At 36.6% G+C, this 11,037-nt stretch overlaps 1 protein-coding gene across 1 annotated transcript in view; it reads right to left on the bottom strand.

Annotated features, from left to right (window-relative positions):
* Nucleotides 1–1,049: 1,049 nt before the first annotated feature.
* The window catches only part of LOC150083831 (cilia- and flagella-associated protein 157-like), a 78,325-nt gene continuing 68,337 nt past the window's right edge, over nt 1,050–11,037 (bottom strand). Inside the window, exon 9 of the mRNA XM_090375399.1 lies at nt 1,050–1,184. Coding sequence (XP_090231525.1) covers nt 1,050–1,184 — 135 coding nt within the window. The remainder of the gene's footprint in view (nt 1,185–11,037) is intronic.

The raw sequence follows: 11,037 nt of genomic DNA, 5'->3' as shown, positions 1-11,037 counted from the left end.
AAGCACAAGCATTGACATCAAAAGATTTAAAACAGTAATCCAATCAAGAAAAAGAAGAACAGAAATCTTGCAGCTTATCCTATTTCACATTCTTCTAATGTAAACAATAGAAGGCTGAGAATGAACATGAGGGAAAGGCTTCACTGGAGAAAAGTCCATAACCAAGTTGTGATCTGAGGTGCTTTGAGAATCACTCACCTTGACTTTGGCTTTTGAAGGGGCATTTGTGAGAAAAAGGTCAAGAGTGTAGGATGTGTGGTTAAGATTGTCTGGTATACTGGTAAGTAAATAACAATCTGTACAATGCCATAAGTAGCTGAAACATCCTCACATCTTGACCAGCTGGGCCCAAATGACCAGAAAATTGAAACCAGCTGGAGTTGTGTACATTAAAATTACCAAAGAAAATTCCTCATTATTAGGAGAGTTGGACTGGAGAAAGTTGAGTTTCAAAGAAAGGAAGTCAAATTTCTATGTTAAAATTTCATTTCATATTCCAGTCTTTGTAAAATGTCAGTTGTTTTTCTTGGGGGGGGGGGGGGGAGAGCACATCTTTAGATATTATGGAAAATCAAAGAAAAATAAGTGGTTAGCAAAGTATTACCAGAATATTGTTTGATATTGCTTAATGCCCCAGTATAAAGACCATTCTAATACAATAACCAATCAAATTCCTATTTTCTCTATTTATATATTTTTTATAAATAAATAAAATTTATTTATTTTATTTTTATAAAATTTTATTTTTGAAATCACATTTTTTTAAAATAAAGAGATCTAATATACACAAAAATTCTTTTTATATAGAGTTTGCTAAATTGGATTTAAATTTTATATCCAATTTTAGTTTTTTTTATCCAGTTTGGTAAAATATACTTTGATGTTCTGATATTTAAATGTTTAGCATTTAAATACCTCTTCTTTTAGAAGGCAAACTGATGCTTTTCTAAGCACATATCTCTTAAAACAAGATTTTATATACAATAAGCATCTTTCTTAGAATAATCATCTTAAAACAAACAATTGCAACAATGCTAAATGTATTGATGCTAATCACGGATATTTGAAACCTTGTAATTTTCAAGTTTGCTTAGCAATTCACAATCTCTTAGAACAGTAGCAGTTGTTTGGTCAAATAAAACAGTTCTGTTTGCTCCAAAGTGAAAGCGTTCTTCTTCTTCTTCCTAAAATTAATAAACCAAATCATCATTTATATAATTTTTATTGCTCCAGAGTTACAATTATTTAATATTAAAACAAATACTTTTTATAATTTTGTTTCAATATATAAAGAAAGTATTATATTTTACAGACCATAAAACCCACTTTTTTTCAATTGGAAAATGTTGCCTAAATTCCCCATGTCTTATGGTCTGAAGGTCATAATTATACTTAGTACACATGTCATTCGTAGGATCTGAATGTATACTAGATGCATACAGTGATGTTTTAGTCATGATTAGAGACAAATATAGCCTTCAAGAAAAAAAAAAATAAGGTGGCTCTTTTATTAAGTGAAAGTTTCAAATCACACATAAAAGAACGAAAGAATGTGGCATGTGATCTGAGATAGACAGACCCTATTCACTTTTATTTCCAGAAATTATGACCCAGGTCTCATGCAACAGGACCTTAGAAGCCATATCTACTGCCTTTTAGCATTAAAATTAGGTTTTTTTTTTTTTATGTAAACCCCAAACACGAGAGGTATTAGAACCTATAGTACTTAGTACCATGCTTGGGTTGGAGGTTGAGAAGATGGAAGAAGATATTTGTTGACACAGGACTAGAGAACTTCTGTAGACTGTAATTTTCGGAAAAAACGTATGAAGGAAGGTTGTTCCAGAAAACGGCAGTTGAATGAATAAACGAGGAAGATGAAAAATTGGTTCTATGAGTTTGAAGTTTGACAGTAAATGGTTATTAGCTAGTGGCGGCACGTGTTCGGACTGTTTTGAAAGAGAGAGCGAGAATTATAGAAGCCAATTCAGAAGAACAGTGCCCATGGAAATATCTGTAGAAGAGGCATGCATAAGGGCATATGTCTATGAGACAGCGAGTGCAGAGACTCTGTTAGAGATGAATCATTAATTAACCTAACTGCCCTCTTCTGAATGGAATCAAGAAGCCTGAGAGAGGTTTTGAGGGCACCACCCCAGATGTGGGAACAATATTTCATGGTAGGGTGGATTTACGATTTGTACAGAGTGAACAGCTGTTTGGAAGAAAAGTAACGCCAAGAGCGAAAGAGAAAACCAAGTTTTTTAGATGCAGAGGAAGCAATATTTGTAATGTGCTTGTGCCAAGAGAGATTAGAAGTCAGGGTAATCCCCAAGAGAGATATACCATTTTGCTTAGAAATCGGAGTGTCACCAAAGATAAACATAGGAGCAGAAGAATCCTTTTTGCAAGATATAAGACAAGACTTGAGTTTTAGAAGGATTGAAATCAACTAAGTTGTCTTTGCTCCACTAAAGAATTACCTGGAGATCGGCATTTAAGGAATTGGTAGCAGATTTTTGAGAAGTTGAAACTGATTGAGCAGGGCAAGATTTCTCAAAATTGAAAGTGGAATGCAATGTGCTATCATCGCCAAAACTATGGATAGGATTTCCAGTCAATGGAAGAAGGTCATTAATATACAAGAGGTAAAGAGTGGGGGAAAGAACTGAACCTTGGGGGACACCGGCATTAGTGGAGAAGTTAGAAGACAGAGAGCCATCTACCATCAGCCTCAGTGAGTGATCAGAGAGAAAACTGGATAACCAATTGCAAAAAACAGTTGGCAAACCATAAGATGGAAGCTTGTTTAGAAGACCTTTATGCCAAACACGATCGAAAACCTTTGAGATGTCAAGAGCAACTGCTTGCGTTTCACAGAACTTTTCCACTGAATTAGTCCGATAGTATGAATCAGAGCTGAAATACTCAATATGTTCTACGTTGATAATAATATTAGTAAATTAATAAGAGGGGTTTACCTCAATATAGTACGTGGAACACTTCCGTATGATACCCTCCAGAAATTAAAGAAGCTGACAATGCTTTTCGACCGACTGTCGTGATCACAGGAATGAAAATTACCGAATCCCGCTAAACCTGCAACTTAAATAGTGATTATGTGTCTTCGCGCATGCGCGTAAAGGTCCACGCATCGGAGATCAAATATGGCCGCCGAACATTAACAGAATTCTCGTGTAATTTAATTTCAATGGTTTCTGCAATTAATAGTCGCGTATAATTACGTTGAACGTTAAGTATTTTGGCCTCATTAAATAAAAAAGTATGTTTTTCGTTAATGGCATGAAAGGCTAATTCTGACGCTGCTGAACGAGAAGCACGAACTGAGGCTTCGTGTTGATTTACACGGATATTAAGAGAAAACCGCGTCGAACCCTGATAAGACGAGTCGCAATCACCGCAAGAAATGTTGTATACTAGATCATTAATTTGTGTTGCGAACGCCGAAAGAACCGAGCGATTGTTCAGTATAGTGTGTAACTTCCGTATAGGCCTAGCTATAATTTTAAATTCGGTATCTTTAAAGAATCTGTTAAGCTGTTTGTGCCACTGTTGAGCTGTTTGTGCCAACAGTGGCACAAACAGCTTAACAGATTCTTTAAAGATACCGAATTTAAAATTATAGCTAGGCCTATACGGAAGTTACACACTATACTGAACAATCGCTCGGTTCTTTCGGCGTTCGCAACACAAATTAATGATCTAGTATACAACATTTCTTGCGGTGATTGCGACTCGTCTTATCAGGGTTCGACGCGGTTTTCTCTTAATATCCGTGTAAATCAACACGAAGCCTCAGTTCGTGCTTCTCGTTCAGCAGCGTCAGAATTAGCCTTTCATGCCATTAACGAAAAACATACTTTTTTATTTAACGAGGCCAAAATACTTAACGTTCAACGTAATTATACGCGACTATTAATTGCAGAAACCATTGAAATTAAATTACACGAGAATTCTGTTAATGTTCGGCGGCCATATTTGATCTCCGATGCGTGGACCTTTACGCGCATGCGCGAAGACACATAATCACTATTTAAGTTGCAGGTTTAGCGGGATTCGGTAATTTTCATTCCTGTGATCACGACAGTCGGTCGAAAAGCATTGTCAGCTTCTTTAATTTCTGGAGGGTATCATACGGAAGTGTTCCACGTACTATATTGAGGTAAACCCCTCTTATTAATTTACTAATTGAATTAGTCCATAAATGAGTAATATAAGCCATAATATCACCAGTGGATCGACACTGACAGAATCCATACTGGCGATCGTTGATCAGACAGAAGGTTTCTAGGTAGTTTAAGAGTTGGCGGTTAATTGTTTTCTCCATTACTTTAGAAATAATAGAAGTAATTGCAATGGGATGATAATTGGATGGGAGGGATTTGTCACCCTTTTTAGGAACTGGCTGGATATGAGCAAATTTCCAAGCAGAAGGAAAAACACCTTTGGAATAAGAAAGTGAAAAAAGGCGGCAAAGAATATGAGTAAGTTCAGGAGCACAGGTTTTGAGAACAAGTGGAGAAATACTATCGGGACCTGGAGCTTTCTTAGCATCAAGATTAGTTAAAATCCTTCTGACATCCTTTTGACAGAAGACCACAGGAGGCATTGAATGGAGTGTGTTGAGAATGGTGGGAGGTGTTTTACCAAGATCGTTAATACATGAGTTGGAAGAAAAATGGGATGCTAGCAGGTCAGCTTTATCCTTGGCTGAAGTGACAGCAGAACCATCTGGTTTGGACAGAGGTGGCAGCAGAGATGGACAAAAGTTGCGGCCAACAGCTTTGGCAAGAGACCAGAATGCTTGGCTACCATTAGGGCAAGAAGCAAGTTTTCTACTCTTAGCCTGTTCAAACTCTAGTTTGGACTGATTAATAGCTGCTTTACAATTGTTGCGAGCTTTGGTGTAGGCAGAAAATGAAACTGAAGAATTAGAAACAAGCCAATTACGATATGCAACGTTCTTCTCTTGAACAGCCTTAGCACATTTATTGGAAATTCAAGTTTTAGATAAAGGAGGAGATTTTAAAGTGGAGTGTGGGATAAAGGATTCCATACCTGCAAGAATAATTTCTCTGACATGATCCGAGCAAACGTTGACATCAGAAGTTTTGAAACAGTAATCCGACCAAGGAAAAGAAGAAAAAAAATCTCGCAGGTCATCCCATTTTGCATTCTTGTAATGCCAAACAATACGAGATTGGGAATAGCCAGGAGATAAAGGCTCCATTGAAGAAGAGACAATCACCAAGTTGTGATCTGAGGTGCCCAAAGGACAGCTCACTTCGACTATGTACTTAGAAGGGTTGTTTGTGAGAAAAAGATCAAGCATGTTTGCTGTATGGTTAGGATTGTCCGGTATTCTTGTAGGTAAATGAACAATCTGTGCAAGGTCATTAGTAATTGGAAAAGCCTCAGCATCTCAACCAGCTGGGTCGGTGTGACTATAAAATGGAAGCCAGCTGGAGTTGTGAAATTAAAATCACAGCTTGGGTTCAGGGCTGTTCAAACATGCAGTGATGGCACAATCAACACGTAAGCAGCAAACCTCAAGGATGACAAAATTTAATTTGTAATAAACTTTCAGCAGTAAAATGAGACCTATTTAATTTTGTATTCCAGCATATATTTGTATATGCTGGAATACAAAATTAATATATTTGTATTCCTGCCCCACCTTACCTAGGAATGGTCCTAGGTAAGGTGGGGCAGACATCAATTCTATAGTAGCAAAATAGTTAAGATTTTTTTTTATTACAAGTGACTAGCATAAAATTCCTTTATAATAGTTAGGGAAAAACATTTATTGGCAAGAGTTGTGGATTAGTAAGAGGACAGTTATCAATTGTGGCCCCTGGTAGCACATGACCCATTTCCAACATGTGGCACACTGCAGAAAAAGGTAGGCCACCTCTGCTTTAAAATATCAATGTGAGAGAAGCAGACAATACGAATGGATCGGATACCAAATCATGATAAATAGAATGACTAACCATTTCCATAGGTGAAAAATCAGCGGGAGTTAGTGAATCTCAGGACAGTTGCCATGTCTTTCAAGAAATGTAGAATCAGCAATGAGTACATTCTTTGATGAGAATGAAAGTTCAGACCATGACATTAATAATGTGTTATTGGTGTTATGATTAAAAGCTTCATAAAAGTGAAAGCTAGCATTTTGTGTAGTAAGCACTTGAGAATTTTTCTTTCAAATATGCAAATAAAATATTTCTCCCCAAAATATTTTTGCCTTCTAAAATATGAGTGTGTTTTATTGCCTGGAAAACACACTATTTACAAAACTCCCAAATTAATAGGTACTCATTAATTATATTGCACTGCTTATATAAACCATAGTATGTTTTTAACTGCCAATGTTCAGGTACATAACTAGGCAGGGAAAAGATCCCTAACCTCCAAAGAGGAGCCCCAAACTGCAGTTAGAAAAAATATTTCCAAAAAAACAATAAAATTTTAGAAATAAATTAAAACAATTCTTATGGTGCCAGTTTTGTTTATAAATAAGGTCTTAATCTCACTTGAGATAATCTGAATATTTAAAAGCATTAAGAATAACCTCTTGGGCAATAAGCCAAGGAGTGACAAATCTGAATCTTCATCTATGAATTACATCAAACAGGGGAGTTTTTAAAAAAATCAAGTATAAAATATTGTGTTTTTAAAAAAAAATTCATACAGATGCTGGGAGCTATTTTTAAACATGACTACTTCAGGCTGTGACAAATGAAAAATATCAATAAAATGTCTAGACATAATTTGGCCACCTACTTGGCTGCCATGTCCACTTGTCCCCTTATACATAGTGTTTTACTTGAGTAGCTGCTTCTGCAGCTACTCAAGTAAAACACTATGCATAAGTAATTAGGAAGACAAATGGAGTATCTTGAAATGATTAATGCAGATATTTTGCTGAGGTGTGCAAGACCAGGCATCAAAACTGCCAGGTCAATGTAATTTCTTGTTGTCAGCTTATCAAGTATGATATTGTGCCTGCTCAGCTGTAACCACTGAAGTGAGAATTTGTGAGGGTAAAATTAGTATAGTATTAGTATTGTGCACCTCCCTCCTCATGAAGGTAATTATCCAGTTAATCTTTGAATTTTTTCAAACTTCAGCCTCAACTACTGGCAGAGGCAACTTATTCCAGTAATCAATGACTCACTGGCTAAAATAAAACTTCCTACAATCTAGTTTAAACCTATTCCCTTGTAATTTGAATTCATGGCCCCATAGTTCTGGAATTCTTTATAACAGTTAAAATTCCATCTTCAATCATTTTATTAACCCCTCTCAGAGCCTTATAAACCTCAATCTGGTTCCCTCTGAGGTGCCTAGTTGCCAAGCTATGTGTAGTGAGCTCTTGTATATTTGACTAGAGCTCAAAAGCAAAAATTATAAGCAGAAAAAAATAACTACAGCAGTTAAACTGGCAAGGATGCTATACTTTCATCACAATTGCGAAGTGAAAGCTCAGCTGGCATTAGTAGCAGTCCCTGTAAGTTCTACAAATGTAATGAAACTGAACAGCTGGCATTAGTAGCAGTCCCTGTAAGTTCTACAAATGTAATGAAACTGAATCAAGCAACTTCTCCAGCAAATGTTCAAAAGAGCATTTGGTCAGAAACATCCTGATACTGACTTCCACTTATGTTCTGCCATCAGAGGTGTAAAATGAATGAACCGTTACTGCAGATTATTTTTACTAAGAATACTGCTGGTGGCTTGTTTTTGTATAATGTTAAATTCATTAACATATTAAAAAAAGTGCATGATGATTTGTAAAATGGAACACAGAAAACTGAATTTATGAGTAGACAAAATAATATGTTTCAAGAAGTAGGGAAAGCACTGCCCTCCCTTTGTAGCAGAATGGTGAAGCACAAAATTAAAAAGTTCACACACTTTGAGTGATTGTGGTTCAAACCACATGCCTACTAAATATAAAAATAATATTATATTCTTTCTATCTTGTGAACTCCTCTGATCTTACGTGGTCATTCTGGAGTAGAAACAGAAAATTTATTTAATTCCCTGGTTTCATGATGACCCACAGAAGGGCCTGAAATTCCTGACTCTGCTTTCCAAGCTGATGCATTTTCCATTAGAAGCAATGCAAGAATCACCTTCACCGCTGCCTGTGGCTCTAGTCAATCTATTAGCCTGTGCATTCCCCCCCCAAAGCTAGCATTTTCTGACCCACCTACCACTGCTTTAATAGCACCAGCAAATATTCTTGCATCCCTTCTATTTAAGCATATCCCATCCCTGTAAAAACAGTCTCTTCTGTTAACAAGCACAGAGCACACTGAGAAAAAATTCTACCCCCATGAGCCTTGCACATTCCCTCTGGGGCCAAATTGATTGACAAGGCTCTCAACATGCACTCCCTCCTATCATGTCTGGTGAAGTAAGCCCACAGATCTCTACTCTTAATATCATTAATGCCAATGTGTACATCAATATCACCTTTTGTGCCATTAAAAAAAAAATAATATCTGCTCTACAATATCATCTACTTTTGTCCCTGGCAGACATCATCATCATCAGCCATTTCAATCCACTGCAATCCACTCCAGCAACTTTCCAGTTCTTTCTGTTTTGAGCACTGGCCATCCATTTACAACCCAAAAACTCATGAATTTCATCTATCCATCTCCACCTTTGTGTTTCAGGCTTTCTTCTAGCTCCTCTTGGGTACCATTCTTTTATTTTCTTAGTCCATCTGTCATCATGTCTTTGAGCTATATGTCCTGCCCAAGACCATTTTAGTTCTTTAGTTTTGATAAGAATGTCCTTTACTTGAGTTCGCTGCCTAATCCATGTATTTCTCTTCTTATCTAATAGTCTGATTCCCAATATAATTCGTTCCATTCTTCGCTGTGTAGTTCTCAGCTTCTCTTCCATTCTTTTGGTGAGTGCCCAAGTTTCACTTCCATAAGTCATGGTGGGGAGTATACATTGGTTCATTATTTTACGTTTCAGACAAACTGGGATATTGCTCTTTAGTATGTGACTATATTTCCTGAATGCTATCCGTCCAAAATTTATTCTTCTCTTGACTTCCAGCCATTTATAATTATTACAGCTAAAAACTTGTCCCAGATAAGTATATGACTCCACCTTTTCAATTAATGCTCCTTCAATCATTATTTCCCTTTCTGTGGCATACCTGTTCATCACTACTTTTGTTTTAGCCATATTCATCTTTAGTCCAAAATCCTTACTAACTGTGCATAACTGATTAAGATTTTCCTCTAATTCTTTGGGATCGTGGCTTATGACCACAATGTCATCTGCAAATCGTAAATGGTTTAGGTACTCTCCGTTCACATTGACTCCTTTCTGCGACCAGTCTAATCTTCTGAAAGCTTCCTCAAGGGCAGCAATAAACAGCTTCGGAGATATTGTGTGTCCTTGTCGAACTCCTTTCTCAATTTTAAATTTCCTACTGTCTTTGTCTAGTCTAATAAAGGAGGTAGCACTCTCATATATTTTCTTCAAAATCATAATATATGGGGTATCTATGCCTTGTCTTTCCAGTGCCCGAAACATTGCCTTATGCTGTATGGAGTCAAATGCCTTTTCATAATCCACAAATGCCAGACATAATGGTGTTTTATATTCATTTGCTTTCTCCATCAGCTGTGATATTACGTGAAGGTGATCCATAGTTGAGAATCCCGTCCTAAAGTCAGCTTGCTCTTTTGGTTGATTCTCATCAAGTATTCTTTCTAATCTGTTAGTAATGACCCTTGTGAACAACTTGTAGACGTTGGATAACAAGCTAATTGGTCCATAATTTCCAATTTCTGATTTATCTCCTTTCTTATGCAGAAAAACTATGATTGGATTATTCTTAGGCGTCACACCTTTTCTAATGTACTTTGTGAAGAGCCTTGCCAGTTTTTGTGTTATGTCTCTTCCTCCCAATTTTAACAACTCTACAGTAACTTCTTCTTCCCCTGGGGCTTTCTGATTCTTCATTTTCTTCAATGTATGTTCTACCTCATCAGGAAGAATATTGGGTATGTCGTATATGTTGCTACTTTGCAATCCATCTTCCCCACTGCTGGCATCATTCTCTTGCTCCTTGTATAATTCTCTATGGTAGTTTTCTGCTATTTGAATTATGCCTTCTCTGCTGTTTATAAGTACACCATCGCTATTCTTCAGTTTCAGTATCATTTGTCTTTCTGTATTACTGCTCATGGCTGCTGATTTAAATCCTTTGTTTTCCCTTAATGCTTGTTCTACTTTTCTTGTGTTAAATCTTCTTATGTCCTCTCTGAGTCTCTTTCTAATGGCTTTGCATAACTCAGTATACTCAATTTTCTCCCTGTCAGTGTTTTTCTTGCTCTTCATTTGTCGTCTTCGGTTCATCAAAGTGTTTCTTGACTAATTTTTTCTTCTTTGGATTTCTTTTTCCCTATAGGTTTCTTGAGCTTTATCACTTTCAGAAAGTTGTAATATTCCTCGTCGATATCTTGGTCCTGAGCAGTCTGCAGAAGCTCAAACTTGTTCTTAAGTTCCAGTACATACTGCTTTTTCTCTTCCTCTGTTATCTCAAAGACTTTTGTATTATTTATTCGAGTCAGTTTTTTCCTTTCCTTTCCTACATCTATATCAAGTGTACATCTTACCATTCTGTGATCACTTCCAACATTTACCTTATTCAGGACGGTAACATCATTCACATATCTTCTGTTAGTGAGGATGAAGTCAATTTCATTAGTTGTTAATCCATTTGGACTCTTCCATGTCCACTTTCTGTTCACCCTTTTCTTGAAAAAAGTGTTCATTACTGACAGTCTTTGAGATTCTGCAAATTCCATAAGTCTTTCACCTCTTTTATTTCTTTCACCAATTCCAAAATTTCCCATAGTTCCTCTTTCTGCACTGTTTTGCCTTTTTCCAACCTTAGCATTGAAGTCCCCCATAATAATAGTGTAGTGGGTTTTCTGCTCGTCTAGAAGACTCTCAATTTCGGTGTACATTTCT

The sequence above is a fragment of the Mastigoproctus giganteus genome, chromosome 6, assembly GCF_048544385.1.
Source record: "Mastigoproctus giganteus isolate SK-2022 chromosome 6, ASM4854438v1, whole genome shotgun sequence".
NCBI lineage: Eukaryota > Metazoa > Arthropoda > Arachnida > Uropygi > Thelyphonidae > Mastigoproctus > Mastigoproctus giganteus.
Note: the sequence above shows the minus strand (reverse complement) of the source record. Positions and strands in the feature narration are given on the sequence as shown.